The following is a 23,694-nucleotide window of genomic DNA, read 5'->3' as shown; positions in this document are numbered from 1 at the left end:
CCTCTTTTAAAGTTTTCACAACAAAGTCTATAATTGGTGAACACGCTATATCCTGCATTTCTCACTCAGTAAACTTAGCCCTACTCTGACACTTCTAATTCTGTGCAGGATTGTTTTCTTAAGACACTGCTGACCCATCATTGCTGGCTTTATATGATGTCACAGCTTCTCTCCTCCCCCTCACTGACCAATGACCTCTATAAAGATAACACTGACCTATCATTACATCACTACTGACAATAGATGATGTCACAGCTTATCCCCTCCCCCTCCCTGTACAATGTCCTCTATATAGATAACACTGACCTATCATTACATCACTACTGACAATAGATAATGTCACAGCTTATCTCCTCCTCCTCCCTGTACAATAACCTCTATATAGATAACACTGACCCATCATTACATCACTACTGACAATAGATGATGTCACAGCTTATCTCCTCCCCGTCCCTGTACAATGACCTCTATATAGATAACACTGACCCATCATTACATCACTACTGACAATAGATGATGTCACAGCTTATCTCCTCCCCGTCCCTGTACAATAACCTCTATATAGATAACACTGACCCATCATTACATCACTACTGACAATAGATGATGTCACAGCTTATCTCCTCCCCCTCCCTGTACAATGACCTCTATAAAGATAAGACTGATCCATCATCACATCACTACTGACAATAGATGATGTCACAGCTTATCTCCTCCCCCTCCCTGTACAATGTCCTCTATATAGATAACACTGACCCATCATTACATCACTATTGACAATAGATGATGTCACAGCTTATCTCCTCCCCCACCCTGTACAATGTCCTATATATAGATAACACTGACCCATCATTACATCACTACTGACAATATGTGATGTCACAGCTTATCTCCTCCCCAACCCTGTACAATGCCCTCTATATAGATAAGAATGATCCATCCTTACATCACTACTGACAATAGATGATATCACAGCTTCTCTCCTCCCCCTCCCTGTACAATGACCTCTATATAGATAACACTGACCCATCATTACATCACTACTGACAATAGATGATGTCAAAGCTTATCTCCTCCCCCTCCCTGTACAATGACCTCTAAATAGATAACACTGACCCATCATTACATCACTACTGACAATAGATGATGTCACAGCTTATCTCCTCCCCCTCCCTGTACATTGACCTCTATATAGATAACACTGACCCATCATTACATCACTACTGACAATAGATGATGTCACAGGTTATCTCCTCCCCCTCCCTGTACATTGACCTCTATATAGATAACACTGACCCATCATTACATCACTACTGACAATAGATGATGTCACAGCTTATCTCCTCCCCCTCCCTGTACAATGACCTCTATATAGATAACACTGACCCATCATTATATCACTACTGACAATAAATGATGTCACAGCTTATCTCCTCCTCCTCCCTGCACAATGACTTCTATATAGATAACACTGACCCATCATTACATCACTGCTGACACAATAGATGATGTCTCAGCTTATCCCCTCCCCTCCCTGTACAATGACCTCTATATAGATAACACTGACCCATCATTACATCACTTCTGACAATAGATGATGTCACAGCTTATCTCCTCCGATCCCTGTACAATGACCTCTATATAGATAACACTGACCCATCATTACATCACTGCTGACACAATAGATGATCTCACAGCTTATCCCCTCCCCCTCCTGTACAATGACCTCTATATAGATAACACTGACCCATGTTTACATTACTGCTGACACAATAGATGATGTCACAGCTTATCCCCTCCCCCTCCTGTACAATGACCTCTATATAGATAACACTGACCGATCATTACATCACTTCTGACAATAGATGATGTCACAGCTTATCTCCTCCTCCTCCCTGTACAATGACCTCTATATAGCTAACACTGACCCATCATTACATCACTGCTGACACAGTAGATGATGTCACAGCTTATCCCCTCCCCCTCCTGTACAATGACCTCTATATAGATAACACTGACCCATGTTTACATTACTGCTGACACAATAGATGATGTCACAGCTTATCCCCTCCCCCTCCTGTACAATGACCTCTATATAGATAACACTGACCTATCATTACATCACTACTGACAATAGATGATGTCACAGCTTATCCCCTCCCCCTTCCTGTACAATGACCTCTATATAGATAATACTGACCCATCGTTACATCACTACTGACAATAGATGATGTCACAGCTTATCTCCTCCCCCTCCCTGTACAATGACCTCTATATAGATAACACTGACCCATCATTACATCACTACTAACAATAGATGATGTCACAGCTTATCTCCTCCTCCTCCCTGTACAATGACCTCTATATGGATAACACTGACCCATCATTACATCACTACTGAAAATAGATGATGTCACAGCTTATCCCCTCCCCCTCCCTGTACAATGACCTCTATATAGATAATACTGACCCATCGTTACATCACTACTGACAATAGATGATGTCACAGCTTATCTCCTCCCCCTCCCTGTACAATGAGCTCTATATATATAACACTGACCCATCATTACATCACTACTGACAATAGATGATGTCACAGCTTATCTCCTCCCCCTCCCTGTACAATGGCCTCTATATAGATAACACTGACCCATCATTACATCACTACTGACAATAGATGATGTCACAGCTTATCTCCTCCCCCTCCCTGTACAATGACCTCTATATAGATAATACTGACCCATCGTTACATCACTACTTACAATAGATGATGTCACAGCTTATCTCCTCCCCCTCCCTGTACAATGAGCTCTATATATATAACACTGACCCATCATTACATCACTACTGACAATAGATGATGTCACAGCTTATCTCCTCCCCCTCCCTGTACAATGGCCTCTATATAGATAACACTGACCTATCATTACCTCACTACAGACAATAGATGATGTCACAGCTTATCTCCTCCCCCTCCCTGTACAATGACCTCTATATAGATAACAATGACCCATCATTACATCACTACTGACAATAGATGATGTCAAAGCTTATCTCCTCCCCCTCCCTGTACAATGACCTCTAAAGAGAAGGGGGAATCAAATTCTCCTACATCTTCATATTGTATGGATTTCGAGTGCTCTTAAGGGATCCTTGACCTCTATCTTTCTTGAATTTGTAAAATTTTGGACATTTTAGATTGGTTTAAGGCAGTTCTCCCAGAATGTTCCTGAACCGGCTGCTTTAGAGAACCTGAGAAATAACATACCAATCTAGAACGCTCTCTCGAAGCTCACAATTCTTAACGACCATATTAGAGTAGACACCATCAGAGACACATTGGTAGAACGGGGCACTGTAAGAGATTTTAGGCAATTTTACGCCAAAGGTAATTTTCAAGAGGGGACATTGTAAGTGGCAATGGGAACAATGTGGCAATGAAAGGGGGAACTATGTGTGGCTGGGACAGGAGACAACTATGGGGGACCGGTACGTAGTTTATTGGATTATCTAGAAGCCAAGGTTGGCTGTTTGGAGAATTTTGCAGACACAAGTTGTGGCCGGAGGAAGTGTTCATGGTGAGCTGGGACCAATACAAAAGAGGAAGGAAAGAGATAATTCCACAGTGACAATATGAACCCTAGTCATTGGCTTCGGTGGGATTTTCCTGGAAAATATATTGTTGCACTATCCTTAAAATGTGTCATCGATGGGACCCAGGAGGACTTTATGGAAGTTGAGATCCATATCTGAGCAGGACACATTGATAGTCCATGGCACTCATGTAGTGGTAGAGGAATTGGAGGATGTGCCCCTAGTCCATGGATCGAGAGCCCCTACTTCTTCAAATCCTAAAACTCCTCATCATAGTGATAATAACAAAAATATTCTTTATTTAGAACCACAATATGGTGCAATGCTTTACATTTCAGAATGCTCAATATGTGAAATTAATTAGGTGTTCAGTCTGGGATTGTTTGTTATACGGCTGATCCATCCTCATCAGATTGGTGAGAAATCCTGCTGTTCCAGGAGCCTCAAGAACCAGAAGACGGAGAATGAAGTAGACATCTCCATCCATTATACAATGACCAAGCCTGGTAATTGCAGTTCTCCAGCATGGCCACTGAACAGTATATAGACCAGTCTATGTCCATCACTGCGCCGTGTGATATCACATGCGCCAGAATTTGCCTGGAAAAGTTGATCTGCTTGGAGACTCTATGGGGTCACACACGTCGCGTCTTCCTTATTTCTGAATATTCTATCTCCATGTCTTCAGGAACGACCTGATTAGATTTCTGTTTTGAGAAGTTAACACTCGCATATTGCACATCCTCATTATAGACTGAATCATCTCCTGCAGAAGATTTGAGGTTTTTCGGTGGAGAATGTTCTGATGGATAAGTATCCTAGAAGATGCCCAACATCAAACAGGAAATATTATAGTAGATATATTCTTGTACATAGGGGGCAGTATTATAGTAGTTATATTCCTGTACATAGGGGGCAGTATTATAGTAGTTATATTCTTGTACATAGGGGGCAGTATTATAGTAGTTATATTCCTGTACATAGGGGGCAGTATTATAGTAGTTATATTCTTGTACATAGGGGGCAGTATTATAGTAGTTATATTCTTGTACATAGGGGGCAGTATTATAGTAGTTATATTCCTGTACATAGGGGGCAGTATTATAGTAGTTATATTCTTGTACATAGGGGGCAGTATTATAGTAGTTATATTCCTGTACATAGGGGCAGTATTATAGTAGTTATATTCTTGTACATAGGGGGCAGTATTATAGTAGTTATATTCTTGTACATAGGGGGCAGTATTATAGTAGTTATATTCTTGTACATAGGGGGCAGTATTATAGTAGTTATATTCCTGTACATAGGGGGCAGTATTATAGTAGTTATATTCTTGTACATAGGGGGCAGTATTATAGTAGTTATATTCTTGTACATAGGGGGCAGTATTATAGTAGTTATATTCCTGTACATAGGGAGCAGTATTATAGTAGTTATATTCTTGTACATAGGGGGCAGTATTATAGTAGTTATATTCTTACACATAGGGGGCAGTATTATAGCAGTTATATTCTTGTACATAGGGGGCAGTATTATAGTTGTTATATTCCTGTACATAGGAGCAGTATTATAGTAGTTATATTCTTGTACATAGGGGGCAGTATTATAGTAGTTATATTCTTGTACATAGGGGGCAGTATTATAGTAGTTATATTCTTGTACATATGGGAAGTATTATAGTAGTTATATTCTTGTACATAGGGGACAGTATTATAGTAGTTATATTCTTGTACATAGTGGGCAGTATTATAGTAGTTATATTCTTGTACAAAGGGGGCAGTATTATAGTAGTTATATTCCTGTACATAGGGGGCAGTATTATAGTTGTTATATTCTTGTACATAAGGGGCAGAATTATAGTAGTTATATTCTTGTACATAGGGGGCAGTATTATAGTAGTTATATTCTTGTAAATAAGGGGCAGTATTATAGTAGTTATATTCCTGTACAAAGGGGGCAGTATTATAGTAGTTATATTCCTGTACATAAGGAGTATTATTATAGTAGTTATATTCTTGTACATAGGGGGCGGTATTATAGTAGTTATATTCTTGTACATAGGGACAGTATTATAGTAGTTATATTCTTGTACACAGGGGGCAGTATTATAGTAGTTATATTCTTGTACATAGGGGGTAGTATTATAGTAGTTATATTCTTGTACATAGGGGGCAGTATTATAGTAGTTATATACTTGTACATAGGGGGCAGTATTATAGTAGTTATATTCTTGTAAATAAGGGGCAGTATTATAGTAGTTATATTCTAGTACATAGGGGGCAGTATAATAGTAGTTATAATCCAGTACATAGGGGGCAGTATTATAGTAGTTATATTCTTGTACATATGGGCAGTATTATAGTAGTTATATTCTTGTACATAGTGGGCAGTATTATAGTAGTTATATTCTTGTACAAAGGGGGCAGTATTATAGTAGTTATATTCCTGTACATAGGGGGCAGTATTATAGTAGTTATATTCTTGTACATAAGGGGCAGTATTATAGTAGTTATATTCTTGTACATAGGGGGCAGTATTATAGTAGTTATATTCTTGTAAATAAGGGGCAGTATTATAGTAGTTATATTCCTGTACAAAGGGGGCAGTATTATAGTAGTTATATTCCTGTACATAAGGAGTATTATTATAGTAGTTATATTCTTGTACATAGGGGGCGGTATTATAGTAGTTATATTCTTGTACATAGGGACAGTATTATAGTAGTTATATTCTTGTACACAGGGGGCAGTATTATAGTAGTTATATTCTTGTACATAGGGGGTAGTATTATAGTAGTTATATTCTTGTACATAGGGGGCAGTATTATAGAAGTTATATACTTGTACATAGGGGGCAGTATTATAGTAGTTATATTCTTGTAAATAAGGGGCAGTATTATAGTAGTTATATACTTGTACATAGGGGGCAGTATTATAGTAGTTATATACTTGTACATAGGGGGCAGTATTATAGTAGTTATATTCCTGTACATAGGGGGCAGTATTATAGTTGTTATATTCTTGTAAATAAGGGGCAGTATTATAGTAGTTATATTCTAGTACATAGGGGGCAGTATTATAGTAGTTATATTCTTGTACATAGGGGGTAGTATTATAGTAGTTATATTCTTGTACATAGGGGGTAGTATTATAGTAGTTATATTCCTGTGCATAGGGGGCAGTATTATAGTAGTTATATTCCTGTGCATAGGGGGCAGTATTATAGTAGTTATATTCCTGTACATAAGGGACAGAATTATAGTAGTTATATTTTTGTACATAGTGGCAGTATTATAGTGGTAATATTGTTGTACATAGGGGCAGTATTATAGTAGTTATATTCCTGTACATAGGGGGCAGTATTATAGTAGTTATATTCCTGTACATAAGGGGCAGTATTATAGTAGTTATATTCTTGTACATAGGGGGCAGAATTATAGTAGTTATATTCTTGTACATAGGGGCAGAATTATAGTAGTTATATTCTTGTACATAGGGGCAGTATTATAGTAATTATTTCTTGTACATAGGGGGCAGTATTATAGTAGTTATATTCCTGTACATAGGGGCAGTATTATAGTAGTTATATTCTTGTACATAGAGGGCAGTATTATAGTAGTTATATTCTGGTACATAGGGGCAGTATTATAGTAGTTATATTCTTGTACATATGGGGCAGTATTATAGTAGTTATATTCTTGTACATAGAGGGCTGTATAATAGTAGATATATTCCTGTACATAGGGGGCGGTATTATAGTAGTTATATTCTTTTACATAGGGGGCAGTATTATAGCAGATATTATCCTGTACATAGGGGGCAGTATTATAGTAGTTATATTCTTGTACATAGGGGCAGTATTATAGTAGTAATATTCTTGTACATAGGGGGCAGTATTATAGTAGTTATATTCCTGTATATAGGGGGCAGTATTATAGTAGTTATATTCTTGTACATAGAGGGCTGTATAATAGTAGATATATTCCTTTACATAGGGGGCAGTATTATAGTAGTTATATTCCTGTACATAGGGGCATTATTATAGTAGTTATATTCCTGTACATAGGGGCAGTATTATAGTAGTTATATTCTTGTACATAGAGGGCAGTATTATAGTAGTTATATTCTTGTACATAGGGGCATTATTATAGTAGTTATATTCCTGTACATAGGGGCATTATTATAGTAGTTATATTCCTGTACATAGGAGGCAGTATTATAGTAGTTATATTCTGGTACATAGGGGCAGTATTATAGTAGTTATATTCTTGTACATATGGGGCAGTATTATAGTAGTTATATTCTTGTACATAGAGGGCTGTATAATAGTAGATATATTCCTGTACATAGGGGGCGGTATTATAGTAGTTACATTCTTTTACATAGGGGGCAGTATTATAGCAGATATTATCCTGTACATAGGGGGCAGTATTATAGTAGTTATATTCTTGTACATAGGGGCAGTATTATAGTAGTAATATTCTTGTACATAGGGGGCAGTATTATAGTAGTTATATTCCTCTATATAGGGGGCAGTATTATAGTAGTTATATTCTTGTACATAGAGGGCTGTATAATAGTAGATATATTCCTTTACATAGGGGGCAGTATTATAGTAGTTATATTCCTGTACATAGGGGGAGTATTATAGTAGTTATATTCCTGTACATAGGAGGCAGTATTATAGTAGTTATATTCTTGTACATAGAGGGCAGTATTATAGTAGTTATATTCCTGTACATAGGGGGCAGTATTATAGTAGTTATATTCCTGTACATAGGGGCAGTATTATAGTAGTTATATTCCTGTACATAGGGGCAGTATTATAGTAGTTATATTCTTCTACATAGAGGGCAGTATTATAGTAGTTATATTCTTGTACATAGGTGCAGTATTATAGTAGTTATATTCTTGTACATAGGGGGCAGTATTATAGTAGTTATATTCTTGTACATAGGGGGCAGTATTATAGTAGTTATATTCTTGTACATAGGGGGCAGTATTATAGTAGTTATATTCCTGTACATAGGGGCAGTATTATAGTAGTTATATTCTTATACATAGGGGGCAGTATTATAGTAGTTATATTCTGGTACATAAGGGGCAGTATTATAGTAGTTATATTCTTGTACATATGGGGCAGTATTATAGTAGTTATATTCTTGTACATATGGGGCATTGTTATAGTAGTTATATTCTTGTACATAAGGGCAGTATTATAGTAGTTATATTCTGGTACATAGGGGCAGTATTATAGTAGTTATATTCTTGTACATAGGGGCAGTATTATAGTAGTTATATTCTTGTACATAGGGGCAGTATTATAGTAGTTATATTCTTGTTCATAGAGGGCAGTATTATAGTAGTAATATTCATGTACATAGGGGGCAGTATTATAGTAGATATTATCCTGTACATAGGGGGTAGTATTATAGTAGCTATATTCTTGTACATAGGGGGCAGTATTATAGTAGTTATATACTTGTACATAGGGGGCATTATTATAGTAGTTATAGTCTTGTACATAGGGGGCGGTATTATAGTAGTTATATTCTTGTACATAGGGGGCAGTATTATAGTAGTTATATACTTGTACATAGGGGGCATTATTATAGTAGTTATAGTCTTGTACATAGGGGGCGGTATTATAGTAGTTATATTCTTGTACATAGGGGGCAGTATTATAGTAGTTATATACTTGTACATAGGGGGCATTATTATAGTAGTTATATTCTTGTACATAGGAGGCAGTATTATAGTAGTTATATTCTTGTACATAGGGGGCAGTATTATATTTTTATACTAAGGTAATCATGTCATCATGTGACTCATCCCTCCCCCTTGCAGTAGGAAATCTTTACACTTGGTTATTTGGACATGAGGGAGACTTACAGGTGTAGTAAATTCCGGACTGCAGTATATTGCATCAGAGTCATTTATAGGAATGTCCTTTAGGTTCCCATTAATATTTTGTTGTCTTTTTCTGAAAGGCAAAAAAATTAGTGTAAACTTTCAAAAAGAAGAAATATGATATCATTTTGCCAGGGACACACAGTTTGAGTTTGTTTATATTGTATCTTTCAGCTAAGACTATAGAAGACTATAGATTTCTGTATTTACCCCCCCCCCCCCCCGCCCTAATTGTTGTTTTTTTCTACAATGGATTAACTGTATAGATAAAGGTCTTGATAATCATTATTTTAAAGTTTGTCTGTAAGTTTGACTTACAGACGACCCCTAGTCAAAGACGAACCTCTCTTCCCCGTGTGACCTCTGGTGAAGTCTCTGGATGTTACTATAGTCCCAGGCTGCAATGATCAGCTGTAAGGTGTCTGTAATGAAGCTTTATTGATAATCCTTTGTCCAATTACAGAAAAAATTTTGAAAATCTAATGGTCACTGGGACAAAAGAAAAAAATTATCTGGATCTACAATTATAAACTATGCAATTTCGACTTACATACAAATTCAACTTAAGTACAAACCTATGAAACCTATCTTGTATATATATTCAGGAAGAGGAACATTTTACAATGCAAATTTTTTTGGTTAAGCCAAGTTCACATTAGGCAGGGATTTTATATCTGATAAGATCACAGACCTGATCTTACAGAACTCATTGCAATGTATAGATTCTATAGGGTACCATTGATTTTCAATATTTTTTTGCTTCACTTATATATCAGAATGAAATGACCCCACAGATAAGTAAATGTATTGTAATGGGGAAGGAGGGGTCTCACGAATATTTGTTGTATTCATAATTATGTAGCTATTGTTGCTTCTTTCTTATCTTTTAGATATGTTGCTCACTGCTATTGCCTTGTATCTAAATGTCATCGCCATGTTAGGGTGGCTTGTGGGTTACTCCCCTTGCCCCCCCCCCCCCATTACCCAGCCATACCCCTGGTTTGGCACAATTTTAGCTTATATGTGATGACTTGTATCAGACTTACTTCCTGAAGTATATAAATAATACCGCTCCCACCACCAATATCAGGACTAGTGAAATAACTCCGCCTACTGCAGCCGCTATCGCGGTGTTGTCTCCGGTGATCTTTGACTTTGACTCTTCTCCTAAAAACATAAAAAAGATATTGTTCAAACAGTATTAATTAAAAAAAACACCAAATACATTATTAAAGGAAACCTACCACTTGAAGTGGCAGGTTTCAGATGGAAATACCGAGCTGTATTGCGGTTTAAAACACTTTTTAAACTTTATAGCCGGCACAGGGAGGTACGCGCTCGGCGCTTACCGTGCGCGCGGCTACATAGGACGTGAAGGAGAGCCGCGCGCCGGCTATAAAGTTTAAAAAGTGTTTTAAACCGCAATACAGCAGTTTAAAACACTAGCAAAAATAAGCTCACCCTGAGCTGGTGCTTGGTATTTCCATCTGAAACCTGTCATGTTTTATGTAACTACGGGTGCAATCACACGGCCGTCTTTGGGGATGTATTTGCAGCCGCATATAAGTCCCCATAGACGGCAATGGCGGCCCGGCGGCATACACGGGGAAACAATAGAGCATGCTCTCTCTTTCTCCGTGTTCTCTATGGAGGGGGCACCTCCTCCTCCTCTCCAGCGCACGGCGGTATGCCCGGCTGTGTAAATGTAGCCTTTCTTTGTAGTCATTATTGTATCATCCATCTCTCAATAGTCTGCCTGAGGGTCAAGTTCAGCCCCCCCCTCCCACCCATTGTTGTCCATTCTGTGAGGTATATGGGGTTAGACTAAAAGCCTGAGGCAAGGGACCAGGCTCACATCACCTATTTGTAACATGGTTTTTACTAAATCATGGAACTCGCACACTTATATCTGTATGTATCCAATATATAAAGCTGAGTGTCTGGATGTATGTGTGTGTACTAATAGTGCAGCTGCACACATATACATACAGTGGAGGGAGTATGGTGGCATGTGGCATAAAATTTTTTTTAAATCTGTATTTCCCTAAGTTTCCTTCTCATATTCCACTGTTGAGGTAGACTCCTACATATACATCATGGTTGACTTCAATAAACACAAAACCTATCTACAAAAAAGCCATTCCAACCAAAGAAATTATAAAGTATAATTAATCTTTATTACAAACCAAATGACAAACACTTTAAAAGCAACAAGAACAGGCTGGTCACATAGAAGGGAAAGCGGAGACACTACACAAAATCAGACGAATCTTGCAGGGTGATGCATGGGGATGGGTGCTACCCTCCTGAGGGGAGGTGTGCCTGAGGAGATATGCTATAAATCCAAAAGGGGGAGTAGTCCTAAAATCAATGTACAATGTTTAAGGTGCATAGTGCCTGTGCATCCCAATGGGGGGCATATCTTGATCTAAAAGCAGACGAAGGCTAGCGCCGAAACGCGCGTCGGGGCTTCTGTGTCAGACGGCAGGCGAACTCACTACAATGGGTATGTGCAATATGATTACTTTACCGCTATCATGACAAATATACTTGTTTACCTTTAGAATAGGACATATAATAGAATTGTCTTATGTGTTCCATGATAAGCTATAATGAAATGTGTGCTTTTAGATCAAGATATGCCCCCCATTGGGATGCACAGGCACTATGCACCTTAAACATTGTACATTGATTTTAGGACTACTCCCCCTTTTGGATTTATAGCATATCTCCTCAGGCACACCTCCCCTCAGGAGGGTAGCACCCATCCCCATGCATCACCCTGCAAGATTCGTCTGATTTTGTGTAGTGTCTCCGCTTTCCCTTCTATGTGACCAGCCTGTTCTTGTTGCTTTTAAAGTGTTTGTCATTTGGTTTGTAATAAAGATTAATTATACTTTATAATTTCTTTGGTTGGAATGGCTTTTTTGTAGATAGGTTTTATGTATGTGTGTGTGTATGTATGTGTATGTATGTATGTATGTGTGTGTATATATGTGTGTGTATATGTATGTGTATGTATGTATGTATGTATTTGTGTGTATATGTATGTGTATGTATGTATGTATGTGTGTATATGTGTGTATATGTGTCTGGTTAAATGTTTGTATGTGTGAGTGTATGTGCGTGTATATGCATGTATGTCCAATAAAGGAATCTGTACAATCATCAGCCACTCTCTGTGACTCAGGGAACGTCAAAGATTCGGTTTTGAGCTAAAATTTTCACCCCATGCTTTCCAAAATCCACTTGTTACCCACCATATACAGGAGCCATTGTCTGCTGCTGCTGTGGCAGTTGGAAGCTGAGCCGTGATTGGTTGCTGCTCTGCCACAGGTCATTAATATGAGCTCTAAGCTGTGATTGGTTACTATAGGCAATGAGTAGAAGACCCTTATGTGTGAGGAAAGATGGAGAGAGATACAGAGATAGGGGGAGACTTATCAGAAGTGTAAAAATCGGAAGAGGTAAAACTGTTCCAGTTGCCCATGGAAACCAATCAGAGAACAGCTGTTATGTGTGGGGAAATGAAACTTGAGCTCTGATTGGTTGCCATGGAAAACTAGAGCAGTTCAGCTCTCAGACACTTCTGATAAATCCGCCCATAGACAAAGTGACAGTTGGAGACAGAGTCAGTCACTGGAATGAGAGTAACAGAGACAGTCACTGGAATTGAGATTGTCCGAGACAGTCACTGGAATGAGAGTATCAGAGACAGTCATTGGAATGAGAGTGTTCAAGACTATCACTGGAATTGAGAGTGTCCGAGACAGTCACTGGAATTGAGAGTGTCCGAGACAGTCACTGGAATTGAGAGTGTCCGGGACAGTCACTGGAATTGAGAGTGTCCTAGATGGTCACTGGAATGAGAGTGTCCGAGACAGTCACTGGTATGAGAGTGTCCAAGACAGACAGTCACTGAAAGAGACTGCCAGAGACAGGCAGTCACTGAAAGATACAGTGACAGAGATGGTCGGAGAAAGTCTGAAACATTCTATAGATACATATAAAATATTTTTTGTTAACCCATTCTATTTTGTTATAGCTAACTACCCCGGGCATTGTCGAGAGCTACAGCTAGTATTATATATAATCGAGACGTCCTTTACTTACCATGATGTATGATGTGAAACGTCTTATTTATGACTCCATGCTCATTCTCCGCAGAACATAGAAATCTCCCAGCATCACTTGGGGTAACATTGGTGAGTGTGAGGCTGATGGTCTGGAAGCTTCTAGTCCAGTTGACCACCGCGTCTTCTTTATACCAAGTGATGGAGGCTTTGGGGTTACTGTCTACAGAGCATCTCATAGTAATAGTATCCCCGTCCTTCACAGTCACTGAGCTCGTGTCGCTGGTAACAACACCTTAGAGAGTAAAATACTAGTTACATTTTTATGTTTCATATCATATCTTTCTTATTCCAGGATTGCAGCTGTGTTTTTTGATCTCTGCATTCAAACTGTTCACAAGACCACGTGCTCTAATAGCTAACCAGAAGCTTCCTGAGATTCGCACAGAACTGCACCTGTTACACAAAGTACAGCTACATCCTGGAATATAAATCTATATTTCACAGTCCTGCTGCTAATACTAACTTACATGGAGGTATCATTACACATCTCTCCAGGGGCAGTATCTTACACTGACAGCAGAGAGCACAGAGCAAAGCAGTGTGAGGACACACTCAACTGTATCCTCCCCTCTCCCGCGCAACAATGTGTGCTCACCCAGTCTACGGCTTGGCAAGCACACGTTTGTCTGAATGAAGCCTTAGACTGGAAAATAACCAAGTTTTAAAGTTTGAAAACCAGACATTCTCTCCTCTGTGTCTGCACAGCCCCTTTTCTGCTCTCTCCCTGGCTGTAGTATGCTATGTGCTATCAAACATCAAGTTGAGAGTGAAGGGGTTACTCCTCATTGGTCACAGCTGTGAACAGTATCATTAGATGTGAGCTCATAGTCAGCCCCATAGACTCACACTACGCAGGCTGGAATAGGGATCTCTACAAGAGGGAACTTTGCAGACTGTTTCTTTACAAACTAAGTAGAAATTCCTAATAAAGTATATAATACTAATAATATAATACTACACATGATATTACAAATGATCTCAAATGATGGTTACGCTTCAAGGATACTTCAATGATCATTTATTTACCTTCAATGGTGATATTTATAGATGGAGAATCTGCAAAAAGAAAGACAATACTTAAAATGATGTTCTAGATTAAGTTCTAGATTGTAAAACAACAGAATTTCTATGTGCTACCCCCTCTCATTTTTTAGGATTGCTGCCTGGAGATGGTATAATATTGTTTTTCCTATTGTATTTTTGCTCTATTGTTTGAATTTCCTAAAGTTCATGTAGTTTGGGTTTTTATGGGGACATAACTCCACTATGTGGCACTTTATCCGGGAGCTTCTGGTGCTAATATTTAGATTCGGTTATTTTTGTTAGTGATAAGAGACGTGTGAAAAAGAGGCTCGCCGAATCTGATGCTTTATTGATAGAATGGATCCATCTTCAAAAATTGGTAGAATGAAATGGACTTGTTAGTTGACTTAAAGGGGGTTTCCAGCCCCATATATTATGAATGACCTATCTATGCTGTAAGCCATTGACAAAAAATACAGTTGATTGCAGAAGTGCTATGGGGCACATCCCCACTATCCAGTAATAACATATTGAGGCTCATTTACTAAGGATCCGAACTCCGCACTTTCGTCGGCTTTCCGGAATATTTCCGATTTGCGCAGAATTGCCCCGAGATTGTGTTGCATCGGCGCTGGCTTTCACGCAACAGAAATTGTGGGTGTGGCCGTCGGACAACCCAACGGATTCGGAAAAAACGCGTAATTTAAAAAAGAATTTGTGTCGCAAGATCAAGCACTTACATGCCCCAGGAAGAAGAAGGTGAACTCCGGTGGACCTCAGCACAGCAGCGACACAGGAAGGAACTCAGGCGTATGATCTTAGTGAATCGTGCCGGACCCGAATCCACGTCGGACAATGCACCGTGGGATCGCGATGGGACCGGGTAAGTAAATCTGCCCCATTCCGTGTGTAGGTTGTTTAAAAATAAGGGGGACAGTGAACCCCAATAACCCCAATGCAATGGATTACTCAGTGGACGCTTATAACAATAATATTTAGGCAAAAATATTTTATGCAAAATATAGAATTTAGTATTTTTATGGGCACTCTGGGATAGTGTTTAAATGATCCTACAAGACCTTTCATACTGTCACTACAGTGGTCAGTCGTAAATAGAGATGAGTGGACCCAAACTCTAATTTTAGGTCCGGGGATAGGGTCCGTACGGCACAAGCTGGACATATTACTGGATTGGCCCCCTGGCAAACTATCTATGGCTGTGATTGGCCAGGGGGACACCTCTCGTCAATCGTAGCCATGGCTATTGGTCCAGTGCGTCAATTTGCCGGATTGACTGTTTGGCTGCCAATCCAGCAATATTAGAGTTTGGAATCGGTCATTTCTAGTGGTAAATGCTTAAAATAGTGATAGAATATTTCCTAAACATTGTCTAAATAATACTGCGATCCAGTGTCACCAGCACCATAGACTGTGACTGTGAATATTGTAAACCCTACAGTAAAGTAGCGAGTGCCACTTAGTACTAAATGAAGGGTAATCGAATGATAATGTTATACCGTGTCGTAATAATAAAACTACTGTGATACAATTAAGGTCATGACATAATTGTTAAAACATGTTGTTAACTTACACTCAACACTCAGGCTTTGCTTCTCCGTTGTGGAGACTCCTGTTTTTAGGGTCACCGTACAGTATAATGGGGAGTTGTTGTCTGATTTTCCTGGGGTGAATGTGATATTGGAGTGGAAGGATCGGCTGCCGTCATCACGGGTAATTTCATAATTTATAATTCTTCTATTGGACACCTTTCCAATCCATGAAATTTCTGGTGTTACCTTCCGACATCTCCCAGGACTTGTACAGGTCAATGTCACCTCCTTCCCCTCCACCAGCCGCGCAAAAGAGATTGTAGGTTTTTCAGTGAATTCTAAGAAAATACAAAATAATGTGAAAATCTATCAAATGCTTAAGCCTCTTGTGTATTTGGCTTCATTTCACATCCACAGCCACTTGCAATGGCCAATAGGGACTGCAATGGTAAGGAGAACGTTTGCTAGATCCATTCAACCTTCTGCTATCTAATATGATGACCACCTTCAAAGCGTTTCCAAGGCTGGCACTGTAATTTTCACTTTTCTATGGACCTTCTGTTGTTTTTTATGACTTGTTTTATTGTAATGTCCTAAATTGGCCTCAATATATTATGGCAGACAACCCTCGGTGAGAATTATTTGATATGTTGTGAAGGTGTCCTTCTTTTTCTGAGTTCCTCCGTTTGACCCTGTAGTTGTTGTCCAACTTGGAATCCACTCTGCCTGCCCCGACCTATTTCATGGATTTCTATGTAAAGAGTACCCACCTTACATCTTTTACTGCTTCTCTGCCTGTTACTTTGATGCTTTATACCTCCATTTTTGACTTATACCTCCATTTTTGACTCACCTGTGTCTCCTGCCCTCTATACTGGGACTACTTTGAGAGGTAGCGCCCTTGTGACCCTAACAGTGTTAAGTCCAGAACCCTAAAGAGGAGTTAAAGGATGAAAATCAAAAGGAACGATCAAGCTTTTAACCTTTTTGCTCAGGCAGCTTCCTGTAGCAACAAACAGATGGAGATGAGTGGCTGAAAGGAAACTGTAGAGGAGGAGTTTTTTCGAAAGGGCAAATCATATCCCATAAGCAAGAATTAAAAGTGGATTTTAGCATCGGAGAGCATTTGGAAAATAGGGAAATGTTCCATGTAGAGTAGCCCGGTAAATGTTTCCCTTGTTGATATTCCAATTGCACTCGCCTGTTACTTGGACATTAGGCAGGACGTCTGGATAGAGTAATTTTGTCTCTTCATCCACAATTCTGAAACCATAGGAACCCGCATCTTCATTCATGGCTCCTTCTATGATAAAGGAACAGTCTCCTCTGGTCACATCTCCGATCAGGTAGAATCGTCCATTTGAATAATGTTTATTGTTCACCCGAAAAGCCACATGTTGACCTGATCCTTCGATAAAATGAAACCAGATTCCAGCGATACCTTTAGTTAGTCTTATATTCAAGGGCACAATAAATGTGCAGGGAACACGAACACACAGACCCCTCTGTACATCCACAGTTTTATTTACTTTTAATTCATATCCAGGAATCCCCTGACAATCTGTATCTGTAATTAAAAATTAAATAAAACAAATTACAAACATAAATTCAAGAAATAGAAATGTTTGAAAATCTGTATTAACAGTCCAGGCAATTTAAATATCCTTAGCATTTTGGAAAAAAATGTGCTAAAACGGGCCCAGAAGAGATCCACATGGACCATCTAACTCATCTATGGGTTCCAGACCTTCTAGTAGGCTCAGCTATACATATTTAAAGACGGTTAGCAAAAAATGTACTTATACAGACTGTCCTCGGGTTATGTACAGGATTGTTTTTAAGTTGAATTTGTATGTAAGTCAGAACTGTATATTTTATAATTGTAACCCCAGCCAAAAATGTTTTGATCTCTGTGACAATTGGATTTTAAAACTTTTGGATAGTCATAAGAACCAGGATAACAATAATTCTTAATTACAGACGCCTTTGATAACTTATTGTAGCCTGGGACTAATGTACAGTAATAATCAACATCCAGAGGTCTGTCTGTAAGTCGGGTGTTCTGAAGGAGGGGACTGCCTGTATAGTATTTTATTAGAAAGCAACCATAAGAGACCCCTACCAGTGCTGGAAAATAATGAAAAACAATAGAATATTGTCAAATTTATTCATGTTAAAGCACAAACAGGGAAAAAAAAAACACTCCATTGTGTAGGAAATAGTAAGTTGGCAAAAATAACAGGCACAGCATTGGGTAACACGATTTATATGATGATGGACAGGGTCTTCGTTGAGATGGTAAAAATGTAAAAACAACCAAAAACATGGAGGATCTCTACGAGAGCAGAAGGATAGAAGAGTCTTTACAAAGAAGTAATGCTCTAATTGTTGTTTTGGAATTGTTCCGATGTAGACTTGTAGACCAGTTACTTGCCTAGCCAAACCATCTGTCTGATTCTGAACCACTTGGACACTTATTGTGGTGTCATCTCTGTTTTCAGTTTGTCTGTTCACGATCCCACTAAGGTATTTTAATAGAACATATAGAAACTTTGGGGTTATGCTCCCCTGAAATCATGGACCTCAACAAATGTCACCCAAAGAGCCATTTTAATTAGCTATATATGTAATATTTTGATGTATATGGGTTAACGAATCATAGATGTTCGTGAGAAAAAAACGAGGTACTATTTTACACAATTAGAGTTGTACATGATAGATTTTAGTCAACATTTTCATTTTTTTTGTTATCCATGGTCCATGTTGTCAGATGGTACAATCTAGAGGCTATTATTAGATTTTCATATCCTGAGTATAGATTCCATCTCAAAATGTCCAACCCATGACACCAGAGCTGGTGATTTCCGCTTGCTCTGTAAATCGGTTCCACTACCCAGATTTTTTTTGCACGTGATCATTGGAGCAACATTCCCTTTAGTCTCATTAGGTAAAGGGGATGCAAAGAACAGCATGAAAGAAGAATGAAAAGACATTCCACCACCTTGGTTTCACATGCTCACTTTTTCTCCATGAATATGGACTAGGTCAGTGGTGGCGAACCTATGGCACGGGTGCCAGAGGTGGCATTCAGAGCCCTCTCTATGGGCACCCATGCCATCACCCCAGGGTAGAGTTTGCCAAACAGGACTCAAGGCCTCTTGCAGTCCCAGGCAGCCCAGGACCCCAGAAGGAAGCTACAATGATAATCCAACTTCTTCTCCTTCTATCTTCTGTATTGGTGTCCTCAGGTGCCTAGCCAATTTAAACCTGTGAAAGAGCAGGTAGTAATAAGTAAAATTAAGTGAGTATTGGTTATAGTTTGGGTACTCCGTGTCTAAAAGGTTTGCCATCACTGGACTAGGTGGTTGATGTATTTCCTGGTCCAAACAGGTGGCAAGGTTTTTAATATCATAGCTGTTGATGATGTTAGGGGTCCCTGTCTACTGTCTCATACAGTAAATATGTAATCTGGATTTCAACTACTGGACATGGACAACTGGGCGTAGTCTACTAGAGGATGGAAGATCATACTTACTGCTCCACAGATGAGCAAGCAGAATGAAAGCCAGATAATAATCCATCAAAAGTCAGACAACACACATGTTCTGTCTTATGTAGTCGATCTCTATGTAAAAAAAAAACAAAAGGTCGTCATTAACACAAAGTCTCACAATATTTAAAAACTTTGGACACAAAGCAGCTCCCACACAAAGATGAATCGCCAATATACAAGACTTAATCATATCCCTTCCTCATATACCAGACTGATTGTACATAAAAGAGGACCTTCTAGTTGTCCTGATTTGTAAGAACAGCTGACAAGTTGTCACTTACTGAGGGGTTAGAATTAGGAAGTATCCGCCTGTGCAATCACCCTCCTCCCTCCCCGCTTACGGGAAGCATTGCTTAGGACAAAACCTCCAAGAGTTTGCTAAAACCCCCTAAATATTTTTAACAGTAGATGATTACTACATTAGGATGATTGCATCATGACCTTGTGTTGGAACTAAATCATTTTTTTTTCAAGCTAGGATGTGGTATGATGCACAGTACAAAAGGGGAATAATATTTTGAGGCAACACATTATTTGACCTTTATATGGTTGTAATATCTAGGGAAATACATAGCCGGCATCCCCTGACGAAGCCCGCGAGTCGGGCGATACGCGTAGGGCAGGAGTGGCGGACCTATGGCACTGGTGCCAGAGGAGGCACTCGGAGGCCTCTCTGTGGGCACACAGGCCGTCTCCCAGGCAAAGAGTTTTCCAGACATGGCACCTCCCTGCAGTCTCAGGCAGTCCAAGCAGTGCCCTGCTTTTGTAAAGTGACCCATCCTGTGCTGCTTAGGCCTGTCCGAAGAGAGAGAAGGCGTGGACAGGGTTCGATTGGAGCTCAAAGATTCTGGTAGCAGTAAGTTTGTTACTGCCTAAATTGCCGTGTTGGCACTTTGGGAAAAGCTAGTGTGTTTTGGGTCTCATTTTGGGCACTCGATCTCTAAAAGGTTCGCCATCACTGGCGTAGGGCATCAGCTCTCCTCAACCAAGACCTTCTATGTGGTAATATCACCACGTGTTTACGAGTATATTATTGTATTATGCACTTAGTTTACCACTCTAATGTATATTTACCTGCATTTACTTGCTGATCTGCTATGCTAATGTCTACTATGTACCACTCCTGACATTTTCTTGCCATTTCATCAGGTCTGGGTCTGGGGAGTGTTTTGGATTTGTACCCATTTTGGGATTTTAATTTTTTTTTTTAAATCTTTTTAAAGATTTTGTCTCTAATAAAGTTTGCTGTTTTGTATTCATACACATCTGCTTGCTTTTTGTATTTATGGAAATACATAGCAGTAAACAGGTGCCTGGAGACCATTTGTTAACCAAGGTCCAAAGTTAATGGGTGAAAAACACAGCGGTCACTTAGATAACACCATAAGGTGATGACCAGAGTCAAAAGGGTTAGGTGACGCAACGAGGGGGTTTGTATTTTCTCTTGTTCTTTTTTTCCAGCTGAAAAAGTCACACATTTTGGAGCAGTAAAATCGTGAAATCTTTTCATGGACTCAAGGCTTTTGAGAAGACTGAGACACACACAGGCTGCAGCAGCACCTCCTCTGGGACTCACTTATATGCTGCTGGTAGGGAGCCAGGTAATATGAATTAAATTTATATAAAGTACTGAAATAATTCAGAATGCTGACAAAGGTATGAATGGATTTGACCAAAACTCCAGGGTTTATAGATAAATACTTAAAGAGAACCTGTCACCAGAAATGTCATTTTTAGCTGGTGAGAGGTTCCAATAACCCATTCTATGATGATTTTAAAAATGTCTTTGTCAGCATTTTAAATAATTTCAGTACCTTATAGATGATTAATTTACATAACCTGGCTCCTTACTAGCAGCGTGTGGTAAGTCCCTGGGGAAGGGACATCTGTAGCCTATGTCTCCTTGTGCATTCTTCCTCTACTTCACACCACCATAAGTGTGGAGGAAAGATGACTAACACAGACAAACACTCCCCAGGGACTTTGCCACAAGCTGCTGGTAGGAAGCCAGGTAATGTGAAATAAAGTTTTATATAGTACTGAAATGATTCAGAATGCTGACAAAGGCTTTATAAAAATCGGTATATCATAGGCTATAGGAACCTGTCACCAGCTAAAAATGACATTCCTGCTGGTGGGTTCCCTTTAAGTATCAATCTATAAAATTACATTTTAAGATATAACATAATTTCTATCAACTCAATTAAGCACAATACATTGATCACAATTGGTTATCCAGATTAACTCTTGGGTGACACCCACATAGACATAGGGCCACATGTACCTTGTTTGGGCCTTGTTTGTTGGCTTTCTTTACCATTTTTTGCTGGTCTTAGAAGTTTTGCCTTTTTCATACATTAGAGTTAAAGTATTTTTTTGAACAAAGGTCACAAAAAAATCCCCATTAAATGCAAACAGCTTGCCTCTGCCAGACAACAGCAGGTATGGATTTGCTACATTTTTGTGGCTTTTTGAAAAAAGCTGCAACTCTTACATCCAGCTCCAGGTGATAACTCAGAGAACACTGCAGAAAACCAGACAGGGGTGAACTTTGGAGTTAGATCACAAAAAAATATTGCAAAAGTGCACATGTACCACAAAAAGTTGCAAAAAAATACAAAGCCTAAACAAAAGGTTCATGTGCCCCATGTATGGGGTCTATCTTTGTGATACTTGAAACAATATCTCCTTAGAAAGTTCACTTTTTCATGACATTCATATGTGGACAAGTCCTTCCAAGAGGATGGCTCCGGGAGGACACTTCTGTATTGCCACATGCTGAATGCAATCTTGGACTTTTCCGCCTTCATGATTAAAAAGTTAAAAAAAAAAACATCTGATATAATTGGAAGAAAAAGATAAATATATCTATGATATTTCCTGAATACAACGTGGGCTGACTGTTCTAAGCCTTACTCCTTGTGTCAAGTTGATCCATAGAGCTTCTCCACTGGGCTTCATGCACACTGCATGTACTATAGAAGATCTGAGTATGAATCAGCCAAATCCTGACCTCTGAGTGGCTGTGGCACACACTGGAGAGTAGTGGGCACATAAGGCACCCCAGAAATACTCCAAAAACACATCATTAAAGTTGCAGCTCACATTGCCTCAGTAATCGACACAAATATCACGGGGGGCACTTACACTTCATAGGAAGGGAATGTCCACCATGGCTACACTGAAATCAGTGGGTTCCAGTAGTACATAACCCCAATGTATCTAGTTGGGACCATCAATGGTCCTGATGTAAATCTAAGTCTCTCAGATGTCCATTATGTCTCAATATTGTACAATTTTCTCTCCAGGAGTTGGACATCAATACCAGATTGTCCTGTAGCTGCAGTTATGTGGATACATCTGTCATTGGCATTTTGTAACACTAATAATGGCCGATATTCCAAATCTGATCCAATTCTGTAGCTGAATGACCACTCATATATTTCCATATATTCCATCCACTATAATGGGCAGTGACTGTGCTTGTTCTACCAACTCTCTTCCCGGAATGAAGGGCGAGACAACCCATACTCCTAAAAGAAGAGTTTTACTATTGTTATAGACTTATTTATAAATATACAGTATATATATTTTGTATTTTTCCTGGAGATGTCATTCTAGGCCATGGATTCGTCTGTGGCACCCAGTACCCATAGCACATGCCCTAACAAGGGAGCTGCCCCTGGTAGGGCATAATTAAACCCCTATTGTTTAAACCGTAAATCAGCCATAAATATCTTCAGAACCCCATTGTATCTTACATGAAATAGTTAACCGTGAACAATCCCGTCTTACCTTGAATTATCCCTCACTGTGAGGCTCCTGTTCTTCAGTCCGGCTTTTATTGTTATATGAAATAAGCCTTTCTCTACCAGTTTTGGATCTTGTGGATGAGCAGCTGATGTGTGATCACCTCAATGACTAAAAAG

The 23,694-nt window shown here is 39.2% G+C and overlaps 1 protein-coding gene across 1 annotated transcript; it reads right to left on the bottom strand.

Moving 5' to 3' along the window:
• Positions 1-3,867: 3,867 nt before the first annotated feature.
• LOC140134564 (sialic acid-binding Ig-like lectin 14) lies at positions 3,868-23,694 on the bottom strand. Its single transcript, XM_072154965.1, has 9 exons — positions 23,561-23,694; positions 19,748-19,837; positions 17,414-17,779; positions 16,254-16,550; positions 14,666-14,695; positions 13,617-13,871; positions 10,550-10,670; positions 9,486-9,576; positions 3,868-4,412 (listed from the first exon to the last, which is right to left on the bottom strand). The coding sequence occupies exons 2-9, from the start codon at positions 19,791-19,793 to the stop codon at positions 4,230-4,232; spliced, it is 1,389 nt and encodes a 462-aa protein (XP_072011066.1). The 5' UTR covers positions 19,794-19,837; positions 23,561-23,694; the 3' UTR covers positions 3,868-4,229.

This window comes from Engystomops pustulosus, chromosome 6 (assembly GCF_040894005.1).
Source record: "Engystomops pustulosus chromosome 6, aEngPut4.maternal, whole genome shotgun sequence".
NCBI classification, from domain to species: domain Eukaryota; kingdom Metazoa; phylum Chordata; class Amphibia; order Anura; family Leptodactylidae; genus Engystomops; species Engystomops pustulosus.
This window is presented reverse-complemented; position numbering and strand designations above follow the sequence as displayed.